Source organism: Myotis brandtii, unplaced genomic scaffold (genome assembly GCF_000412655.1).
Source record: "Myotis brandtii unplaced genomic scaffold, ASM41265v1 scaffold655, whole genome shotgun sequence".
Classification (NCBI taxonomy): Eukaryota; Metazoa; Chordata; class Mammalia; order Chiroptera; family Vespertilionidae; genus Myotis; species Myotis brandtii.
In genome coordinates, this window is record NW_005370542.1 from 952,688 (window position 1) to 976,217 (window position 23,530).

General features: G+C 51.4%; 1 protein-coding gene across 2 annotated transcripts in view; it reads left to right on the forward strand.

Annotated features, from left to right (window-relative positions):
• Nucleotides 1-21,641, forward strand: part of CLCN4 (chloride channel, voltage-sensitive 4) — a 57,107-nt gene extending 35,466 nt beyond the window's left edge. For both annotated transcript variants that reach the window (XM_005880806.2, XM_014528834.1), the window contains 4 exons: nt 1,037-1,223; nt 3,050-3,448; nt 9,576-9,792; nt 20,469-21,641. In XM_005880806.2, the coding sequence (XP_005880868.1) occupies nt 1,037-1,223; nt 3,050-3,448; nt 9,576-9,792; nt 20,469-20,559 (894 nt within the window). In that variant the 3' untranslated portion in view covers nt 20,560-21,641. The remainder of the gene's footprint in view (nt 1-1,036; nt 1,224-3,049; nt 3,449-9,575; nt 9,793-20,468) is intronic.
• The last annotated feature ends 1,889 nt before the right edge of the window (nt 21,642-23,530 follow it).

The following is a 23,530-nucleotide window of genomic DNA, read 5'->3' on the forward strand; positions in this document are numbered from 1 at the left end:
AGTCCTTCGGTTGATCTCTTACCCCCCCTCCTGCCCCCCAACCCTCCCCGGCCTTCCCGCTGCAGTTTGACAGTCTGTTCGAGGCTGTTCTGCCTCTGTGTCTATTTTTGCTCATCAGTTTATAATGGTCTTAATTATCCATAAATGAGTGAGATCACGTGTAGTCTCTTTCTGTGCCGCTCTCACCTGGGTTGAGCCTGTTCTCAATGCTTTTCGGAAAATGGACGTTGTCGGGAGGAGGGCGCTGCCTTTGGAAGATGCGGCGGCTGCGCGGCTGCCCTTGGCTTCTTCCTTCTCCCCGTGAACCCTCGCAGGCCCTCCTTTCCCATTGTCCCGCTTCGGCTTGACGTTTCATTTGAAAAGCTAATCTGAAGGACAGGCGAGGGGAGCAGGAGGTGGTGCGTGTCTCCAGGGACAGCTGTCGCTTTGAATGCTGTTTGCAGTGGGGCTGCTCATTCTGTAACCCACCCAGGCACGCCCCCCGCAACACTCCCCTCCTCCCCCCGGCTGCTGAAGGCCCGGACAGGAAAGTGTAAAACGACATTCTCTCCAAGTCACAGTAGCCACGGGGGAGCAGGCAGGTGCAGCCACTTGTCCCACCTTTTCCCTGACCTACTTTGAAGGTTGCACCTCCTTTTAAAAATTATTTATTTATGTTACTCCTCACCCGAGGATATTTTTCCATTGATTCTTAGGGAGAGTGGAAGAGAAGGGGAGAGACAGAGAGAAACATCGATGTGAAAGAAACACATGGATTGGTTGCCTCCTGCACGAACCCTGGTCAGGGCTTGGGCTGGGGAGGAGCCTGCAACCAAAGTACGTGCCCTTGACCGGACTCGAACCCGGGACCCTTCGGTCCACAGGCTGACACTCTATGCACTGAGCCACACCGGCCAGGGCAAGGTTGCAGCTGCTTTGAAGACTGAAGCAAAATGCAAGCTTGTCGAGGGGGTCAGTGTGCACTGGGGTGGGAGGCGGGGCTTTGGGGATTCGGACTCCTCCCCTCATGCTTCTTTTCCATGTGTGCTCCCTGGAGATCCCGTCCGGCCTCTTCATCCCCAGCATGGCTGTGGGGGCCATGGCGGGCAGGATGGTGGGCATCGGCGTGGAGCAGCTGGCGTACCATCACCACGACTGGATCATCTTCAGGAACTGGTGCAGGCCCGGAGCGGACTGCGTCACCCCGGGACTCTACGCAATGGTGGGAGCAGCAGCCTGCCTAGGTACAGCCAGAGGCGGGGTGAGGCGGGGTGAGGCGGTGTGAGGCGGGGTGGGAGGTGCAAGGAAAGGAAGACAGACTGAGCACAAGGGCCGATCTGGGTTAGAGGACTGGCCAGAGGAAGCCATGAGCACTTGCGCTCTCAGGATCAGAGAGGGTATGCTGCTGTGACAAGTAATCCCCTAAATCCCACGGGCTTAACACACCGAGGCTTAGATCTGGTCCGTGATGGCGGTCGATCCTCATAATTCGTGGATTCCATAATTGGGCATTTGTGTACTTGCTAAAATGTGTTTGTCACCCTCAGATCAATACCTGTAGGGCTTTGCAGTCCCTCTCCGACACTCACAGGTGCAACACTGGAGTGATCTGACACGTGTACGTTCCCAGCTGACTGACCAAGGTGAAGGTCTGCCTTCTTGGTTCGGCTCTCACACGGGACACAGATGTCCTTCTTGTGGTCTATCGAGTGCCATGGGATTTGCATTTGTTGTGCTTTTTGTTCATGATTCTGCGGCTTAAAAGGGCGTAGCGCTGAGGTGCTGCCTGGCGCTCCTCATGCGAGGAGCCTGGGATGTGCCTCAGGGAGAAAACACACGTTCAGAAGCTCCCCTCAGGCTGAGTTCAACGTGGCTGAGTCAACTGCATCTGTTAAATAAGGTGTCTTTGGCCAGAAACACACACAAATGGATTTTGACAAAAATGTGAGCACAGGCTCACAGAAACCTAATCTAGGTCTCCCCTTGGGCAGTGATTAAGAATTTGTTAATTCAGCGTTTGTGGGACTTTTGTAGATCATAATTACTGTGAATAATGAGAATCAACGTGTGTGTGTGTGTGTGTGTGTGTGTGTGTGTGTGTGTGTAGTTAGTGGAAGGTTCTCCCCACTTGGTCATTCAGGGATGGAGGCTGATGGATTCTCTACCATCTCGCAGCTGTGCCATCTAGGATAGTGGTTTTCAACTGGGGGCGATTGTGCCTCTCAGGGACAGTGGACAAGAGAGGAGACATGTTTGGCTGTCACACCTGGGGGTGGCGGGGCTAGAAGCACCTACTGGGTGGGGGCCGTGGATGCTGCTAAACATCCTACAGTGCGCAGGACAGCCCCAAGCAAAGAATTACCCAGTGCCACATGTTCCTAGTGCTGAGATCAAGGAACCCCAGTTCAAGTTCATTGGAAGATTAGAAGTTGGTATGGTTTCTCCTGCTGAATGCCGAGGGACACAGGGGGGTCCTCTCCTGTCTGTAACCCCCAAGAGTCTCTGCAGTTTTCCAGCTTTTGGGGTTCTGGAAGGGACTGCTTGCTGAGTGAGAAACCAGAGCCCGCATAGGATCCACTCACCAGAAAGCAAGGCGTGTGGTCCTCGGTCAGTGGTCGGCAAACTGCGGCTCGCGAGCCACATGCGGCTCTTTGGCCCCTTGAGTGTGGCTCTTCCACAAAATACCGACTTCTGCGTACGGGCCACGAAGTTTCAATCACACTGTACGTGCGCGCCCGCACGTGGTATTTTGTGGAAGAGCCACACTCAAGGGGCCAAAGAGCCGCATGTGGCTCGCGAGCCGCAGTTTGCCGACCACTGTTAGGTGAATCAACATCCGAGTTGTCCCTCAGTGCAGAAGAGCCCCCAGTCGGATGAGGCTCACGGCTCCCTGATGTAGGTGACAGAGGGCTGAGCACGGGCAGCGTGTAGAACTGTCTCCTTAGAACAGACGCTCTTGGACTGTCTCCTTAGAAACTTGAGTTTCCAGCCAGCTTGTCAGTTTCCACAACCCATGCCCTGCGGAGGGTCTGGGTTGAGCTGGGAATCCCCCTCCTCTCTCGCCTCGCAGGTGGCGTGACCAGGATGACGGTGTCATTGGTGGTCATCATGTTTGAATTAACCGGGGGTCTGGAGTACATTGTCCCTTTGATGGCAGCAGCCGTGACCAGCAAGTGGGTGGCCGACGCCTTTGGGAAAGAAGGCATCTATGAGGCCCACATCCACCTCAACGGATACCCATTCCTGGACGTGAAGGATGAGTTCACGCACCGCACGCTGGCCACCGACGTCATGCGGCCGCGGCGCGGGGAGCCCCCGCTGTCCGTGCTCACCCAGGACAGCATGACCGTGGAGGACGTGGAGACGCTCATCAAAGAGACCGACTACAACGGCTTCCCGGTGGTGGTGTCCCGGGACTCCGAGCGCCTCATTGGATTCGCCCAGAGGAGGGAACTGATTCTCGCCATAAGTGAGTAGAGAGGGGGGAGCTGGTGGGCTGCTAAGGTGAATGGCAGCCTTCTACCCTCCCCCCCCCCCCCCCTTAAGGGGTAGAGAGAGCCTACACAGTCAGAAGGCTTTCAGCCAGGGCATCGCACACTTTTTAAAAATATATATTTTTATTGATTTCAGAGAGGAAGGGAGACGGAGAGAGAGATAGACACATCAATGATGAGAGAGAATCATGGATCAGCTGCCTCCTGCACGCCCCCCACTGGGAATGGAGCCTGCAATCCGGGCATGTGCCCTGACCGGGAATGGATTCGAGACCTCCTGGCTCATAGGTTGATGCTCAACCACTGAGCCATGCGGGCCGGGCGGATCCCACACTTGAATGCATACTTGTGTCCCTTGGGGATCTGGTTGAAGTTCAGATTTGGATTCCGCTGGTCTGGGGTGCGGCCCGAGGCGCTGCGTTTCTCCCAAGCTCCCTGTTAAAGCTCTGTGGCTGGTCCCACGTCGCACTGTGAGGAGCAGGGCCTCAGGAGGCGTTCTTGGCTGGAAGATGAGCGCCACCTTTGCAAGCGGCTCCCTGGGCTCCAGTCCTGCCGGGAGGCATGTGGTGCAGCCTTTTAGAGAACGCAAAGCCGAGAAGGAAGGGATGGGAAAGCCTGAGCCGGCCCGGGCTGAGCTGCTCTCAGAGACAGACTCAGGCAGGCGAACTACTGAGATGGGGAGTTCTTTGCCTCTCGGCTCCACCCAAGCCTTTCGCTTCCCGCTGTGACATGATGTCACATCAGTTCTGTGCGATGCTTTTCCTCCTCCTGTGCGAATCGAAATCAGCTGGGCTGAGGGCCAGGCTGTTGAGTTGCGGGAGGAGAGGGGATGATGTCCAGGTGAGGTGTCCCGAAGATAAGCGGCTCCGGAAAGCAAGCCTGTGGGCCCAGCAGCCTGGCCGAGGCTGCATTGAAGGGCAGCGGGAGGAGGAGGATTCCAAAGAGCTAAGCGTGTGGGGAGCTCCCTGGGGAGGTGGGGAGGGGGTGGGGGAGTCCCAGCGGACCTCCCCATGCAGCGGGGCAGGGAGCAGTGAGCGCATCGGTGGTGCCCAGCAGACCTGCATGCCATTCCGCTCACATGCCTGCCCGTGATCTGCACACCAGCCCAGCGCCTCGCTGCAGGCTGGGCCCATGATGGGGCTCAGGTTTGCATGGATGACTTTACTAACTCTCCCATCTGCCAGAGTATTTATAAAGTTTGCCAGGGGGACTCGCCTGGGTATGGCGGCAGAACGTCCTGATGCCCGCGCGCCTTCACCTGACAAGCCTTTGCCTCGCCCTGCCCTTGGTTAACCATCTCTCAGCTCGCCCTTTGAAGTCCCAGGTCTCTTCACGTGTTAAATAGCTTTGAAAATATCTTTAAAGTATCTTCATCAAAGGCTTTATAAAAATAACCTTGGATAAGCTCTATCCTCTAATGTTTGTTGCTCAAACAGGATTACCTCCCAAAGCAACAGCTGACTTTATAGTTTGGACACGGTAGCGCATTTGTGCTGACTGCTCAGTGATACTTCTCTTTCTTGTAGGTCAGTGATGGCGAACCTTTTGAGCTCGGCGTGTCAGCATTTTGAAAAACCCTAACTTAACTCTGATGCCATGTCACATAGAGAAATTTTTTGATATTTGCAACCATAGTAAAACAAAGACTTATATTTTTGATATTTATTTAATATATTTAAATGCCATTGAACAAAGAAAAATCAACCAAAAAAATGAGTTTGCGTGTCACCTCTGACACGTGTGTCATAGGTTCGCCATCACTGTTGTAGGTCCTGTCACTTAGCCTTTAGACATCAGTATTGCCTTAGAGAAAATGAGGTTGTTTAGAAAAGCTGTATAAGCCCAGGCCGGTTTGGTTCAGTGGTTAGAGTGTCAGCCCGCAGACCGAAGGGTCGCTGGTTCGATTCCTTGTCCTGCTAGGAGGCAAGAGGCTACAGACTTTTAGAGAATGCAACCTGTACCTCAGCTGCAGGTTCAGTCCCCGGCGTGCATCAGGGAGCTTGTGGGAGACAACCAGTTGAGATATCTCTCCCTCTCTCTCTCTCTCTCTCTCTCTCCCCTCCCTCTCCCTCCCTCTCCATCTCTCTCCCCGCTTCCTCCCTTCCACTCTTCCTCTAAAGATCAATGGAAAATGTATCCTTGGGTGAGGATTAAAAAAACAAACCACGCTGTATAAGTAGGGCTGGGTTTGTTTTAAAATAAGGTGATCAGCAGCCTTTAAGCAAAGATTGAAATTAAAATCTGAAGCGATAAATGTCACAGGCTCAATCACCTGTTGTGCAGCTCGGGCACACCCGCCAGGAGGCGGTTCACTAACCCTACTGCCCCCATTGCCATAATCAAGTGGGAAGCAGCAGTTGTCCCCAGCGCTGGAGCCCGCTGCCCCGCGCCCCGGGAAGCTGTGTTTGGAATGTCTGAAGAGGCACCACGCCGTGGAAATAACACCTCTACGCTTTCAACCAGCCGGCCCGGCGGAGAAGCTGCTATTTGCATGGTGTGTGGAAAGGCCAGGGGTGGCTTCGCTCCGAGTAACCAGAAGAGCTGTTTTCCTGGCCCTGGGAACAGAAGGCTCCCTGGATTGCGGTGGAGACACTCGCGAGCTGCATTTGCAGGATGAATGTGCCCTTTCGTGACGATGGAAATAGGACGCCAGCAGTTAGCTGGCACTGACTGCATGCCGAGTCCACTCCCAGGGGCATGAGGAGCAAAGATTATCATAGATCCGAGTAGTTTGGATGAGAAAAGCATGGTGAATAGCGGTCACGTTAAAGACGGTAGCAGCCGCTCCCGGGACATGGAAGTGTGTTGTGATTTTCCGTCTCTCTCTGGACCGCAACCCACGGCTGTGTCTCTGTTAGCGAGTGAGTCCTCGCACTGCCTGGGAAGTGCGGCCTCTTCACCACACACAGCACGTGGGGCCAAGGTGGCCCCTGCTCAGATTCCGGGTTCAGGGGACTTTGCCTCTTGGTGCCATTTGCAAACACGAGGCTTTTCTGTGCTCGGCAGGGCTTCAGGCTCTTCCAGACTTGGGTTCTGCAATTAAGCAAGGACGGCTGAGAGAGGACTCAGTGAAGCCACAGCGATGATTAAAGGGATGGAAAGTTCCAGTTATGGGCAAGAGTTAAGGGAACTCGGATTTTTTTTTGTCTGGTGGATGATTTAATGATGATTCTCCAGGATGTGGAAGATGCTTACTTGCAGAAAGGGACTGACATCCAGGGCCTAAGAAGAAGATAAGTGTTAGCCCGGCCAGCGTGGCTCAGTGGTTGAGCATCGACCTATGAACCAGAAGGTCATGGTTGATTCCAGGTCAGGGCACTTGCCCCGGTTGTGGGCTCAATCCCTAGTGTGGGGCATGCAGGAGGCAGCTGATCAATGATTCTCTCTTATTGATGTTTCTCTCTCTCTCTCTCTCTCTCTCCCCCTTCCTCTCTCGAATCAATAAAAACATATTTTTAAAAAAGAAGATAAATGTCAGATCTGTTGGACAGGCTGTTTAGGGATAAAGAGATTTCCTCCTGGAAGAACAGCAGTGTCATCTGCTTCTGCTGGAGACTTCTCCAGGCCTTAGTAAACCATGGCATCCTAAAATAATCTGCTTTTTCTTCTAAATAGTGTTTACTTTGTTATAGCATCTTGTACTGATCACCACTACAGTTGCTCCCAATTTTACACCTTAACCTTCTTGTAAATTACATCTGTTTTTATGGAAGCTTTAAGATTTTTTTTATTGATTTCAGAGAGGAAGGGAGAGGGAGAGAGAGAGATAGAAACATCAATGATGAACGAGAATCATGGATCGGCTGCCTCCTGCACGCCCCACACTGGGGATCGAGCCTGCAACCCAGGCATGTGCCCTGACCTGGAATGGAACCTTGACCTCTTGGTTCATAGGTCAACTGAGCCACACCAGCCGGGTCATGTGATCAGTTCTTGATTGAGGTGTGTGGCTTGATCCATTCCCAATGTTCAAATTGGTTATTGAAAGAGATGGGATTCCTGCTGCGTGGGACTTCTAGAAAATCAACTGGTGTATGAACGTGAGCAAATAAGTATGTGTTGACTGTCGCCTCCACCTTAGAGCTTCAGGACAGAACCGCCTTGACTTAGGGGAGAAGTGCGCAGTGTGCGTTGCATAGCCTCTCCATTTGAAAACATGTTGTGCCTCATTGTCACCTGCTTCTGTGGTGGAGTCATCTCCCATTTGATGCAACTAGATTGAACCTGAGCCAAATAATGGGCAGGCATCTGCCCAGCCGGCCCCATGTTCCTCTTTTAAACAGAGACCCCTTTTCAACCAGCCTGACCGTGGCGCTCCCCGCTTCCCATTAGAGCAGTGGTCCTCAACCTTCCTAATGCCGCGACCCTTTCATACAGTTCCTCATGCTGTGGTGACCCCCAATTTCATTGTTACAAATTGAACATAATTAAAGCATAGTGATTCATCATTCATCACAAAAACAATATGTAAATATAGATGTGTTTTCCGATGGTCTTAGGCGACCCCTGTGAAAGGGTCGTTCGACCCCCAAAGGGGTCTCGACCCACAGGTTGAGAACCGCTGCATTAGCGCGCTCTACTGCAGTAAACGGCCTCTGAGCAGGCAGTTTGAGTTTTATTTATCAAAGAACGATGTAGGTGAATTGTAGTCTTTGAGGAAGGAGACCTGTATTTTAGAGACTGGGATTCGTTTGAAAGCAAGTCCCGCCGTACATTTTCCCTGACCTCTACCCATGAACCAAAAGAAAGATGAAAACCCTGACAGAAGCAAGTGGCCTTGGACAAATATCTTGAGACCGATGGGTTTGTTTCACATGTGACTTAAAATAGCCCGGGTTTCTCTGGCGGCATGAAGCTGTATTCTAATGAGTTCCCGTCCCCCTGCCTCAGCCCTGTCACACGGCCTTGCCTATAGATAGAAATAGGCTAATTGTTACCATAAGAGTTTTACTATCTCTCATTGCGATACCCTCAGAGTGGCCCATTTTTAAGAGAGGAGATCCAAGGGGTGGGCGATGCGGCTTTTCCAAGGGCATTTCCTTGGTCCCAAGGGTCATATTTGGGATTTGAGCTAAATTTCTGGGCTGTGAGCCTGGGCTGGTCCCATTAAATTCCTGTTCCTTTCAGGACTCACAATGCCATTTGGGCTGACTGTAAGCCTGTAAAAAACCGATGTAGAAAGGTCACGGAGCCGCTAAGTGTGGTTTCTTTTTCCTTTTCAAAAATATGCTTGCATTGATTTCAGAGAGGAAAGGAGAGGGAGAGAGAGATAGGAACATCATTGATGAGAGAGAATCATGGATCGGCTGCCTCCTGCACGCCCCCTACTGGGGATGGGGCCTGCAACCCAGGCATGTGCCCTGACCGGGAATTGAACCATGACCTCCTGGTTCATAGGTCGATGCTCAACCACTGAGCCACACCGGCCAGGTAAGTGTGGTTTTTTGTTATGTCCAACTTCACCCGTGATGAGGTGTCTGAAGTGTTAAGAAGGCGAGGGCGGAGGGTGGAGGGCGGAGGGCGGAGGGCAAAGGGCTCTGGGTCTTCTGGGTGCCTGGAGTCCAGGGAAAGCAATGCATCACCACAAAGGAGCATCCTGCTCAGGCCTGTCTTTCAAGACCTTGGCAGTGAACAGGCGGGTCACAGCAGGGGGACCCTTGCCTAGCAGGCACCGATTTCACAGATGTTTGGCTGAAGCCCCCCCATTAAGAATGTGGAGTTGCTGCCCTAGCCAGTGTGGCTCAGTGGATAGAGCATTGGCCTGCGGACTGAAGGGTCCCGGGTTCGATTCCGGTCAAGGGCACATGCCTGGGTTGTGCTCTCAATCCCCAGGACGGGGTGTGCAGGAGGCAGCCGATCCATGATTCGCTCTCATCATGGATGTTTCTATCTCTCTCTCCCTCTCCCTTCCTCTTTGAAATCAATAAAAATATATTTTTTAAAAAAAGAATGTGGAGTTGGCCCTCGGAGCCCCTTCTCTGTGGGATTCTAGGAGGCGGGAGGAGGGAAGATGTGTACCTGCAGGTCAGCGGGGGGTGGGGGGTAGGGGTAGTTGCTAAGCGAGGGACTGGGTGTGACTTCTGCTCCCGCTGTCCGTTCCAGAGAACGCCAGGCAGAGGCAGGAGGGCATCGTGAGCAACTCCATCATGTACTTCACGGAGGACCCCCCCGAGCTGCCGGCCAACAGCCCGCAACCCCTGAAGCTGCGCCGGGTCCTGAACCTCAGCCCTTTCACGGTCACGGACCACACCCCCATGGAGACGGTGGTGGACATCTTCCGGAAGCTGGGGCTCCGCCAGTGCCTGGTGACGCGGAGCGGGTGAGTGGCCGGGCTGGTGCCGGGGGAAGGGGGGGGGACGTGTACAGAGGCTGTGCCCAGACTGGGGAGAGCAAGGTGAATGTTCCCAGTAGGGGGCGTGCAGGAGGCAGCCGATCCATGATTCTCTCTCAGTCCTCAGGGGACTCAAGGTGGTTGCTTTTCTACCACCCTGTTGCCACTTGACTCAGGGAGAAGGTGCAGCCGGGCCTGCTGTAATGTGACATATACATTCCTCAGAGTCATGGTGCTGATCATATGCCAACGTGAGCAATGAAAACCACGGGGCTGGTGGGAAAGAGAGGGTTAGGGGCACAGCACTAAAAGCTTCGTCAGTGACACGTTAAGAAAAAGAGATGGGAGGTAATGAAGACGGGAGTACTATTTCAGACACAGTAAGTGGTTAAGAAATATGTCAGTATGACAAGACATATGTCACTTGGCCTTGAGGATGCCCGAGGTTGGCTCGTGGACGTGGGTGTCTCGAGGGCCATGGCTCGCGGGCATTTGGGTGCCCCCGGGCCCGGGCCCCGCTGGTGCTGCGTGCGGCTCTCACCCGCACTCTCTCGTGGATGAAATCCCCAGAAGCAGAGGTGAAGTTCACATTAAGCTCAGCCTGTTCCCTAATTTGTCAGCATGTTCCCGCCAGTTCACGCTTTCAGCACCAGCGTTATCAGCTGAGACGTGGCGGCCGTGGCATGGTCTCTGCCAGCAAATTCCTCCGCTTTCTGTGATGCCAGCCGGGCAGGCGGCGCTGCGGAGATCGGAGGGTCTTGATGGTGTGGGAGGTGCCGTGCCCTGAGGGCCAATGTTTGGGCTCAGAGGCGCACCCCAAATTCCACGGCCTCAGAAGCTTGGCAGGAGGAGGAGGTCGGCTCAGTCAGGGTTGCCTGGAACCTAGGGTCGTCTGCCCAGCTCATTCCTTTATGGGCAGCGGTGGGGAACGTCCGGCCCTCGGGTCGTATGAGGCCCGAGAAACCATGGGGTCTGGCCCTCCAAGGCATTAGGGGTGAGCTCATTCAATGTCTGACCAAATAGAGCAGGCTCATGTTTAAGGTGATGATTTTGTAGGGCCTGAGAATGATGTTACAAATCTCCCCATGGCCATTGGCAGGAAAAGGTTCCCCACCCCTGCCTTAGGGGCTGGGGCCATTGTTACAAATTGAACATAATTAAAGCATAGTGATTCATCATTCATCACAAAAACAATATGTAAATATAGATGTGTTTTCCGATGGTCTTAGGCGACCCCTGTGAAAGGGTCGTTCGACCCCCAAAGGGGTCTCGACCCACAGGTTGAGAACCGCTGCATTAGCGCGCTCTACTGCAGTAAACGGCCTCTGAGCAGGCAGTTTGAGTTTTATTTATCAAAGAACGATGTAGGTGAATTGTAGTCTTTGAGGAAGGAGACCTGTATTTTAGAGACTGGGATTCGTTTGAAAGCAAGTCCCGCCGTACATTTTCCCTGACCTCTACCCATGAACCAAAAGAAAGATGAAAACCCTGACAGAAGCAAGTGGCCTTGGACAAATATCTTGAGACCGATGGGTTTGTTTCACATGTGACTTAAAATAGCCCGGGTTTCTCTGGCGGCATGAAGCTGTATTCTAATGAGTTCCCGTCCCCCTGCCTCAGCCCTGTCACACGGCCTTGCCTATAGATAGAAATAGGCTAATTGTTACCATAAGAGTTTTACTATCTCTCATTGCGATACCCTCAGAGTGGCCCATTTTTAAGAGAGGAGATCCAAGGGGTGGGCGATGCGGCTTTTCCAAGGGCATTTCCTTGGTCCCAAGGGTCATATTTGGGATTTGAGCTAAATTTCTGGGCTGTGAGCCTGGGCTGGTCCCATTAAATTCCTGTTCCTTTCAGGACTCACAATGCCATTTGGGCTGACTGTAAGCCTGTAAAAAACCGATGTAGAAAGGTCACGGAGCCGCTAAGTGTGGTTTCTTTTTCCTTTTCAAAAATATGCTTGCATTGATTTCAGAGAGGAAAGGAGAGGGAGAGAGAGATAGGAACATCATTGATGAGAGAGAATCATGGATCGGCTGCCTCCTGCACGCCCCCTACTGGGGATGGGGCCTGCAACCCAGGCATGTGCCCTGACCGGGAATTGAACCATGACCTCCTGGTTCATAGGTCGATGCTCAACCACTGAGCCACACCGGCCAGGTAAGTGTGGTTTTTTGTTATGTCCAACTTCACCCGTGATGAGGTGTCTGAAGTGTTAAGAAGGCGAGGGCGGAGGGTGGAGGGCGGAGGGCGGAGGGCAAAGGGCTCTGGGTCTTCTGGGTGCCTGGAGTCCAGGGAAAGCAATGCATCACCACAAAGGAGCATCCTGCTCAGGCCTGTCTTTCAAGACCTTGGCAGTGAACAGGCGGGTCACAGCAGGGGGACCCTTGCCTAGCAGGCACCGATTTCACAGATGTTTGGCTGAAGCCCCCCCATTAAGAATGTGGAGTTGCTGCCCTAGCCAGTGTGGCTCAGTGGATAGAGCATTGGCCTGCGGACTGAAGGGTCCCGGGTTCGATTCCGGTCAAGGGCACATGCCTGGGTTGTGCTCTCAATCCCCAGGACGGGGTGTGCAGGAGGCAGCCGATCCATGATTCGCTCTCATCATGGATGTTTCTATCTCTCTCTCCCTCTCCCTTCCTCTTTGAAATCAATAAAAATATATTTTTTAAAAAAAGAATGTGGAGTTGGCCCTCGGAGCCCCTTCTCTGTGGGATTCTAGGAGGCGGGAGGAGGGAAGATGTGTACCTGCAGGTCAGCGGGGGGTGGGGGGTAGGGGTAGTTGCTAAGCGAGGGACTGGGTGTGACTTCTGCTCCCGCTGTCCGTTCCAGAGAACGCCAGGCAGAGGCAGGAGGGCATCGTGAGCAACTCCATCATGTACTTCACGGAGGACCCCCCCGAGCTGCCGGCCAACAGCCCGCAACCCCTGAAGCTGCGCCGGGTCCTGAACCTCAGCCCTTTCACGGTCACGGACCACACCCCCATGGAGACGGTGGTGGACATCTTCCGGAAGCTGGGGCTCCGCCAGTGCCTGGTGACGCGGAGCGGGTGAGTGGCCGGGCTGGTGCCGGGGGAAGGGGGGGGGACGTGTACAGAGGCTGTGCCCAGACTGGGGAGAGCAAGGTGAATGTTCCCAGTAGGGGGCGTGCAGGAGGCAGCCGATCCATGATTCTCTCTCAGTCCTCAGGGGACTCAAGGTGGTTGCTTTTCTACCACCCTGTTGCCACTTGACTCAGGGAGAAGGTGCAGCCGGGCCTGCTGTAATGTGACATATACATTCCTCAGAGTCATGGTGCTGATCATATGCCAACGTGAGCAATGAAAACCACGGGGCTGGTGGGAAAGAGAGGGTTAGGGGCACAGCACTAAAAGCTTCGTCAGTGACACGTTAAGAAAAAGAGATGGGAGGTAATGAAGACGGGAGTACTATTTCAGACACAGTAAGTGGTTAAGAAATATGTCAGTATGACAAGACATATGTCACTTGGCCTTGAGGATGCCCGAGGTTGGCTCGTGGACGTGGGTGTCTCGAGGGCCATGGCTCGCGGGCATTTGGGTGCCCCCGGGCCCGGGCCCCGCTGGTGCTGCGTGCGGCTCTCACCCGCACTCTCTCGTGGATGAAATCCCCAGAAGCAGAGGTGAAGTTCACATTAAGCTCAGCCTGTTCCCTAATTTGTCAGCATGTTCCCGCCAGTTCACGCTTTCAGCACCAGCGTTATCAGCTGAGACGTGGCGGCCGTGGCATGGTCTCTGCCAGCAAATTCCTCCGCTTTCTGTGATGCCAGCCGGGCAGGCGGCGCTGCGGAGATCGGAGGGTCTTGATGGTGTGGGAGGTGCCGTGCCCTGAGGGCCAATGTTTGGGCTCAGAGGCGCACCCCAAATTCCACGGCCTCAGAAGCTTGGCAGGAGGAGGAGGTCGGCTCAGTCAGGGTTGCCTGGAACCTAGGGTCGTCTGCCCAGCTCATTCCTTTATGGGCAGCGGTGGGGAACGTCCGGCCCTCGGGTCGTATGAGGCCCGAGAAACCATGGGGTCTGGCCCTCCAAGGCATTAGGGGTGAGCTCATTCAATGTCTGACCAAATAGAGCAGGCTCATGTTTAAGGTGATGATTTTGTAGGGCCTGAGAATGATGTTACAAATCTCCCCATGGCCATTGGCAGGAAAAGGTTCCCCACCCCTGCCTTATGGGCTGGGGCCGGGGCGGGGGGTGGGGGTGGGGTACGGGTTGTGGAGACGTTGGTCCCCTGAATATAGCTCAGGCCCCGTAGACTCCAGAGGCTGCGCTCTCTATCGTAGTTTACATTTCCCGGGCCACACTGTGGAAGTTGAATTCAGCACTTCTCACTCCGGGTGGTGCTGCCCCCCAGAGAGATGGGGTGTCACAGCGGGGAGGAGGGGGTGCTGCTGGCATCTGCTGGCATCTACAGTGCACAGAGCAGTCCACACGTCAGCAAAGAGTCATCCGGCCCGAGATGTCACCAGTGTTCCAACTGGGTGACCCCGCACTGGATGCCAGAGAACAGCTGAGTGAGCGGGCCTTGCCCAGGCGGCTTTCTCCCCGCTCTCCTGCCCAGAGCGGCCGGGCTCCCAGGGGCTGCATTTGCTCCCTGACCCGGAGAGCTCCTAGCAACAGAACCAACATCCCCCCCAACCCCCCCACCCCGGCTCTGACAGCAGCCACGGGGCATCTTGCACGTGGGAGGGGCGATCAATATGGAACAAATGAACAAATGTTTGAGGCTGGAGATTCTTTTAGCTGTGACTTTTTAAAAATATTTGTATTGATTTCAGAGAGGAAGGGAGAGGGAGAGAGATAGAAACATCAATGATGAGAGAGAATCATTGGTCAGCTGCCTCCTGCACACCCCCTACTGGAGATCAAGTTCGCAACCCGGGCATGTGCCTTTGACCAGAATCGAAACTGAGACCCTTCAGTCCACAGGCCGAGGCTCTACCCACTGAGCCAAACCGGCTAGGGCTTAGCTGTGACTTTTCAAGGAACTCAGTGGTCCTCAAACCTGAGTGTGCATCCGAATGTCCGAGGATTGAGCCTCCAGCTGAAGCCCAGCCCCGGGAACAGGCCTGGGGGCGGGGGTGGGGGGCGGAGAATGTCTATTTCTAACCACCCCCCAAGGGCTGCCGCTGGTGGCGGGACCCCACTTCGCAAAACACTGAAGCCCATTTGTGTACTTGAATTTCCAGCGCTCGGTGTAAATACTACTGTGATCACTCGTGTCGTCTCAAGTGGATCGCAGTTTCTCTTTCCCTTTAAAATAATAATCCAACGTCAGTTATCCTCGGAATTTCCAGCGCCGGTGGGAACTCTGCTCCGAGTGCCCGCTCGCACCTCGCGGAGCCCCCGAGGTTTCCCTGTGAAGATCTGGGCGCTGAAATTGGCTCCGAATGTTCTGCAAGAAAACAAAATCGCACTCTCTCTCTCTCTCCCCCTCTCGCTCTACATATTTTAAACAAACACAGATGCTGATACGTTGGTGCTGGCAAGGGGGCCTGGTGCGCGGGCCTTTCATCTCCGGCTCGCGGCCAGGGCAGGCCCGTCTGAAGCCAGCGCGGGTTTTGATTATTCTGTCGCCATGCGCTTTCCTTGCTCGGGGCCGAGAGAGAGCCCAGCTCATCCCCTGCACCAGCAGCGGCCGCAGGATTTCTCAGGGCCCGGGGTCCAGGGTCTTTGGGAAAGCAGACCGGGAACCAGAGAAGTCTTTGTGCCCTGAGTGCCGGCGTCTAGGAAGCCTCCAGGGGCCAAGAGTGACTCGGGCGGGCTTTTCCGTCCACGGGACCGAGGAAGGACAAGCAAGCCGGGGAGATGGTGTCAGCGGCCCCAAGTCCTGCTGGGCGGCCTCCTCGGAAGAGCTCGGTGCCTCCAGCAGATAGATCGGCCGTTTACCAGTCACCGGACTCACTTGAACTGCTACCCCAAGGGGCTGGAAGTGTAAGCTCTTGATGTAAATGAAATAGGACATTTCCCGGCTCTGCTGATCCCTGCCGGCTTTGATGTCGCCTCCTTCCGGGTGGCTGTGCGGTGTCCTGCGATAATGATTGTTGCGGGCCCGGGCCCCGTTGATGCCTGCACCCCAGGCACCCCAGGCAGCTGAGGCAGCTGCTGCATGTGTTTCCCCAGAACCATCGCACCCGGCGTGACTCTCAGACATCGTAGCCCCAGAGCTCGAAGGGGAGGTTGTCAGGACTGCTTTAGGCAGATGCCTGATCTTTGATGCTGTCTCCAGGGTGAAGATAAGGAAATACAAACCAGGCTTTACAGACGTGGGAGGGACGTGGGAGGTGCGTGTGTGTGTGTGTGTGTGTGTGTGTGTGTGTGTGTGTGTGAAATCGACTCCTGTGTCCTGGCTTCCCAATGATTTCTCTTTCCTCCTCTGCTTGGTGCTGTAACAGCTGGCTAAGGGTTTGTCCAGTCACTTCTGGGAGTGACTCAGTGACTCACCAGCCAGGGGACTTGGTGGGAAGGTCCATAGATGGACCCATCTCTGCAAGGCTGCTGCTGGCTCATCAGGTGCCTTTATGTGAATTAGAAAAGATGCCGCTCGTGTGGTGGTGGGGTGTGTGTGTGTGTGTGTGTGTGTGTGTGTGGTGTGTTATAGTAGAGTTCTCAGCACTTTGCAAACACTAACAAGTCATTTTTTCCCGAGCAGCATTGTTTTAATCATCGTCCTGAGCATGTATTGGGCTGAGGACTGGAGAAGGCTCAAAAATGTTTAACAAGTAAAGCCAAAGAGCTCATCTTAAGGAACATCCTGAATTGTGTCCTCCCCCCACACCCCAAATTCTTGTGCTGAAGCAGTAGAGTTCTCAGCACTTTGCAAACACTAACAAGTCATTTTTTCCCGAGCAGCATTGTTTTAATCATCGTCCTGAGCATGTATTGGGCTGAGGACTGGAGAAGGCTCAAAAATGTTTAACAAGTAAAGCCAAAGAGCTCATCTTAAGGAACATCCTGAATTGTGTCCTCCCCCCACACCCCAAATTCTTGTGCTGAAGCCCGGCCCCCCCAGTGTGACTGTATTTGGAGGTGGGGTCTTTAAGGGGGTGATTACAGTGCAGTGAGGTCATAAGAGTGAGGCCCTCATCTGATAGGACTGGTGTCCTTAGAAAAAGAGGAAGAGACACCAGGGATGCTGGGACAGAGAAAAGGGCCATGTGAGGTCACAGCAGAAAGGCGGGTGTCTGCAAGCCACGGAGAGAGGCTGCTGCAGAAACCAAACGTGCCAGCACCTTGACCTTGGCCCTCCAGTCTCCAGAACTGCGAGAAACTAGGTTTTGTTGTTAAGCCACCCGGTGTGTGGTGCTTTGCCATGGCAGCCTGAGCAGGCTCAGCCAGGACTCAGACTCAGCTTGGCCGAGTCGGTATAACAGCATCTTGCTTTCTGGGGCACCATCAGTTGGACTGCATTTGGATCAATTTCAGAAATGTATTTAAAGTACCATATGAACATGTTGAAAGTCAAGTAGCTCTAAACAGCTAGAATGAAAAACAACATTGTCCAGCCGGCGTGGCTCAGTGGTTGAGTGTTGACCTATGAACCAGGAGGTTAAGGTTCAATTCCTGGTTGGAGCATATGCCCGGGTAGCGGGCTCCATCCCCAGTGTGGGGCGTGCAGGAGGCAGCTGATCCATGATTCTCTCTCATCATTGATGTTTCTATCTCTCTCTCTCTCTCTCCCTCTCCCTTCCTCTCTGAAATCAATAGAAATATATTAAAAAACGTGAACAAAAAAACCCCACAACAATTCCTGGCTTTATCCTTCTTCACTAACCCCTCCTCTCAGGCAACCCCTCCCCCTCCATGCGTTTTGTTTGCTTTAATTAATAGGCTTTATTTCTTAGAGTGGTTTTAGGGTTACAGAAAAGTTAAACAGAGAGTATAGATAGAGTTCCCATATTCCCTCTCTCGTTCCTTCAGTTTCCCTTCTTGTTAACATCTTCATCGGAGGGTTATATTTGTTGCCATTGATCTATCGATCCAGTATTAGTAACTAAGGTTCATAGTTTGCATTAGGGTTCACTCTTGGTGGTGTACATTCTGTGGGTTTTGACAAATGGAGAATGACATGTACACACCATTATAGTATCACACAGAGGAGTTTTCCTGTCCTGAACACTCCCACCCTCCCACTCCCCTGGCAACCACTGATCTTTTACAGTCCCTAGTTTTTTTTCTTTTTGTTGTGTCTTTTTTTTCTTTATTGATTAAGGTATTACATATGTGTCCTTCAGTCTCCCTAGTTTTGTCTTTTCCAGAATGTCATAGAATTGGAATCGCACAGCCTTCTCAGATTGGCTTCTTTCTCTTAGTATGCCTTTAAGGTTCCTCCATGTCTTTACCTGACTTGATAGCTCATTTCTTTTTAGCCCGAACAATATTCTATTGGGGATGTTTGTTTAAAATACTTCCCTGCCTCTTTTTTGTTTGTTATTTGTGACACATATTTTTTAAAGAGACCAGACCAGTAGTCTCACATTTTGAATATGTTTGATTGCTTCCTCATGGTTTGACTTGGTTTAAGTGGTTTTTGGCAACATTTCAAAGTAGATGATGTCATGATGTCAGCCTTTCTGACTTTGTTGGTGATAAGCTCCATCACTCGGATGGGGTGCTGATGGCCGGAACCTCGTTTGGAAAGGGACATTTTTCTCTTTGTACGTCATCGGTGGCCGGATCCTTTGAGACCATGTGAATCTTCTGGTTCTAGCAACCATTTACCCAGCGGTTTTGGAATTCATTGATGATAATTATTGGCTAACCTCGTTATTACATTGGGGGTGCAAAATACTGGTTTTCTAATTCTATTCCGCTCTCTACATTGTTCTTCATTTTTTGGTTATCATGATAGTCATGACGCTGTCTTTCAGTGTGTTGTCATCCATGTGGTCATTATTATTTTTGCTTAGCATGCTTTCAAAGGCCCTTTTGGCTGTTTTCCTCTCTCCTGAAGATGCTCCCATGAGAGGGAGGGGAAGACGTAGTATTTGCTGTCTCCCCTAGCGTGACAGAAGGAAAACTAACACAATAAACCAGTCACTTTTTTAAGCTCCAGTGTGATCAGGGACAAAAGTCAGAATTCTGGCTTGACAGTTTCACTAACCAGTGTGCATCTCACCAGATGTCACTGACTTGGACATTGCTCTGAATACTTGAATTCCCTTTGAATATTTACTTTCTATTAGTAACAGATGAGTTTGAGTTTGACTAATTTGGCTTTACTTAGATAAATGACAGTGTATTACAATTGTGCTTTCTGATTTTTGTGTGTATTCATCATTTTACACAGATGCAGAGAAGCCTGTCATTTAATAGCTATTCAGTGTCCCGGTGTCCTGACATAGTTCACTTCTCCATTCCCCTTTTCCTGGGTATGATGGAGACACAGTGAGCAGCATTTTGCAAACGAATTTGGTAATGGAACTTCTTTTCTCCAAAGAAGTTGTGTACATCCCCTTCTTTCAAGCCCTTCACTGTACCTAGAGGGCGTGACTTGTTCCAGCAGGTGGCCACTTAAATATTTAATAGAATCAAGAGAGAGGCAAGGGCTGTCGTGAATGGTTGTCCAAGTGTGCACCGCATATTCTAGGGGCACTTGTGCATTGCAGTGTTTGTGAGCAGTGCTCCTGGAGTTGTGCGATACATTGTCTAGGTGGCCCAGTACAAGCGACCTTGGGAGGTGGTATTGTTTCTGTAAGTTGAAAGCAATGGCATTTTGGAAGAGGAGGTAATTTACATATATGGTCAGAGATGAATGTCAAACTTTCCCCTTCTAGTAAGATAGATTTAAAGTAGAATCAGTTGTTATACTTAAAATACCTTATACTTGGGCCCTGGTCAGTGTGCTAAGTGGTTAGAGTGTTGGCCTGAACACCAAAGGGTCTCGGGTTCAATTCCAGGTCAAGGGCACGTACCTGGGTTTCAGGTTTGATCCCCGGGCCCAGTCTGAGCACGTGTGGGAGGCAAACAGTTGATGTATTGATGTTTCGCTCTCTTTAGCTCTCGCGCCCCCCCCCCTCCACTCTCTCTAAAAAAAAAAAAATCAATGAAAAAAATATCCTTGGGTAAGGATTAAAAAAAAAACACAAAACCTTATGGTTAGAATTTCCATGGTGTGGGCAAGTTTTGACAATGGCTTTCATAAGCACTTTTATTTTATTGAGTATAGTTTTAAAATTTAGGAGTGTATATCAGGCATCGTATGTAGGTTTACTGCTGTAATAAACAAGTTTGTAATCTCAGTGGCCGGATGTGTCAGGTTTACTTATCTCCCAAATTATATCCAGTATCAGTCGCAGCAGGCGTGGGGTCTGCAACACAGTCATTCCAGGACGCAGGTCTTTGAACCTGGTGGCTCCTTGTCAATCCCTTGTGACCTCAGAGTCCTTCACTGGCTCCTCTGCCTCTGCCTGGCAGCTGAGGAGAGAGAGTGTGAGGAAATGTGTGGGCGGCCCGGGAGGGGCACCTCTCATGTCTACCCATACTCACTCCATTGGCCAGGGCTCACTCAGCTGGCCGCACCCACCCGCAAGGGACGCTGGGGAATGTCGTCTCTCGGTGTGCCCAGGTGATAAAGGCACTGGTGTTCCGGGAAAGGCATGAGTTGGTATTGCGAGGTTGACCTCTTTTCTCTATTTTGTTTCTTCTCCAGGAGACTTCTTGGCATCATCACAAAAAAGGATGTTCTGAGACATATGGCCCAGATGGCAAACCAGGACCCTGAATCCATCATGTTTAATTAGAAACAAGATGGCAGTCGTTTTGAGAAAAACACAACTGTGTCATTTTAAAAGAAGTAAACAAGTGATATGTTATTATCCTAATGAATGACCCAGAAGCTTTGTTTGAAAGGAAGGGAAGAAGGATGAAACGTTTGTTAAAAAAATACACCAATGAGTAGGCATTTTATAGCTTTAACTCCTTATGAGTTTCAAATTGTGTTTGTTAATGAATTTACTAACTGCTACGGGGGCAGGTGGGTGGGTGTGGACGATGGAACACAAATGCCGAATCAAGAAATGTTTGCCCTTCTGTTCAAGGCTGGTGTTTCTGAAGCTTTGAGTCCCAAAGGCAGAGGGGTATCGGGGTGCCAGTGCCCTTATTCATTGGTTCCTGAAGTTTTGCTGCTATGTTACTGAGTTGGACTAAATGTATTTGCACTTACTTTGTTGGAAAAGGAAAAGAATTTAAGTGTGAACATAGTGAAAGCTGCAAGTATGGGGTCACGCATGAACATCCCCTTTCTCGCTCCTGTTCTCAGTCTATTTGCTTAGCCATCAGTTTCTAAACCAACATCAGGCTCACCTGTTATGATGAGTCTGAAGAAATCATTTCTCTATGCAAGACCAGCACCTTGGGCCAGCCCGACGGAGCATTGGAGCGTTTAGTGCTGCACTGTATTCCCTTCCAGGCAAAGGGATTCATCCTTATTATGAGAATGTACTCACCCAGTCACTGATTGGCATCCCCATTGCATTTGTTTCATTTATTTATTGCTGTTGCCTGTGCGGTCTTACATATCGATCAGTCCAGCCCTTTCCATGGGACACATCTTATATGCTGCCAGCTTGGCGTACGTGTGCGTCAATTTCCAAATAGCCTAGACAGGAGTCAGAGCAGGCTACCCAGTGCGACTACTTCTTTTTCTTCCCCGATCTTATTAAATACGCTGCTGAGAGGGCGAGGCATATGACTTCTCAGTGGGAACTCCTCCAAATGGATTGCAAGAGAAATACCAAATTGATTCTAAATCTGTTCCATTCTCTTCTCTGTAGGATGCAAACTGCCCAGCTTTAATGTCTAAGCATGCACTCTCATACCAGCAATCAAAGCACAGAAGGGCAGAGTTAGATCCTACACAGCCAGTCTGAGCACTGGGCATCTTCGTAATGAGGCAGTGATTCCCTTAGGGAGGACTTCTGTCCTTTCTGCGAGCGGGAATGAAGCTGGGTGTTTTAGGTCCACTGTGATCAGTGTGAGTAAGAGTTACCCCGTTCGCTCTTTCTCTTTAGCCTTTGTTCTTCCCTTTTCACGGAGTCACCCTCATCCTTCTCAATCTCATCATTGGGTATTGATGTACCAGGTGTGCATTTGGCCGCAAATCATAGGAAACCCAAGGAACAGTGACGAGCTGAATAGGAAACCTGGGGTTGGGCACTCAGGACTCTCATCATATCATCGAGGGTCTACACCAGTGATGGCGAACCTATGACACGCGAACTCATTTTTTTGGTTGATTTCTCTGTGTTAAATGGCATTTAAATATATAACATAAATATCAAAAATATAAGTCTTTGTTTTACTATGGTTGCAAAGATCAAAACATTTCTATATGTGACACGGCACCAGAGTTAAGTTAGGGTTTTTCAAAATGCTGACACGCCGAGCTCAAAAGGTTCGCCATCACTGGTCTACACTCTTTGGTATGTTTTCTAACATCCTTTGTCCTTTGGTTTATTGCCACATAGTCACAAGCTGGTTACTGAACTGCCAGGTGCCATGTCTGCTTTCTAAGCAGGAAGAGGCAAGTAACAGGTGCAATGCTAATAATCTCAAGAAAGCACAGCTCTCCCAGAGATGCCCAGCTTTCCTCATTGGCTAGAATTCTGTCACGTGGCCCCCTCTGCACGGGAGTCTGGGAAAGACTGTTTAGCAAGGCGTGACTAATATTTCAATTCTCTTAGTGAGGAAGGCGGGGTTGGTTCTTGGGAGGGAAGTGTTGTCTGCTGTGTTGGATGCCATCATTGTGTTCCTGTCACTGTCCTCCCCGTCCTCTTTACCCTTGCTTGCTGAGCCTCTTTGAAGACTCTCTTCTAACCTTAGAGTTCCCGCTCTCTCTCGGATGTGACAGAGAATTCCCAGTCAGAATCCGTCATTTCTTAGCCCCAATAAAAATGTTCATCTCGGATAAACACCTAGCTAACAGTGGGCTTCTATGAGAACTTCTAGTGGATGTGTTTAAAGTTTGTCAGATCATGCTGCCAAACGATGGAAAACTTGTTTTGGGAATTGCCCCTCCAAAATCATATCAGATAGCCACTTCAGTGTGGAAATACACCGCCTGTAGTAGAGAATTCAGTGTCCCTTCTTACAATAGAATGAACTTAGTTGTCTCATTCACAGCCCGTAAGTATTGAGCAACAGAGCCAAATATGAGTGTTGTTATCGGGTTTCCATGGAACAAATGCAAGTGAAGCTGGATTTTCCTGGACTTGAAATTCTAGGATTGCCTCACATAATTCCCCTCTTACTCCCACGGGGCCTCGCACAGAGCATTAGTCATAGCCGGGGTGTAGATAGTCCCGGATGCCCTTTCAGCTGAAATAAGGGGCTTCAAAAGGGGCCACAAAACAGTGGACAGCCAGCCAACGGTCAGTGACACCGAAGAATGGCCTCCTCTTCCATCCGAGGCCATGGGATGAGGGGTAGTTGACTCTGGGCCAAGGTCACCAAGGGGAGTTGTGTCTTTCTCCCCAGTGCTTAGCGCAGGGTGTCTATGGATTCACGGGGAACAGTTGGGACTGGTTCTTGACATAAATAGCCTAACCTTGTTTCCCTTCATAAGTTGAACCGCCAATGAGTTGTGGAGTGCAGGCTGGCCTCCACTAAAGGCCAGGGTCAGGCAGGCAGGTGCAGGTCAAGGATGGGGGCGTTTGCCATGGGGACCACCAGAGCCAGTTGCCTTCCCCCCAGAGCCTGAACTCCGCCCACCGG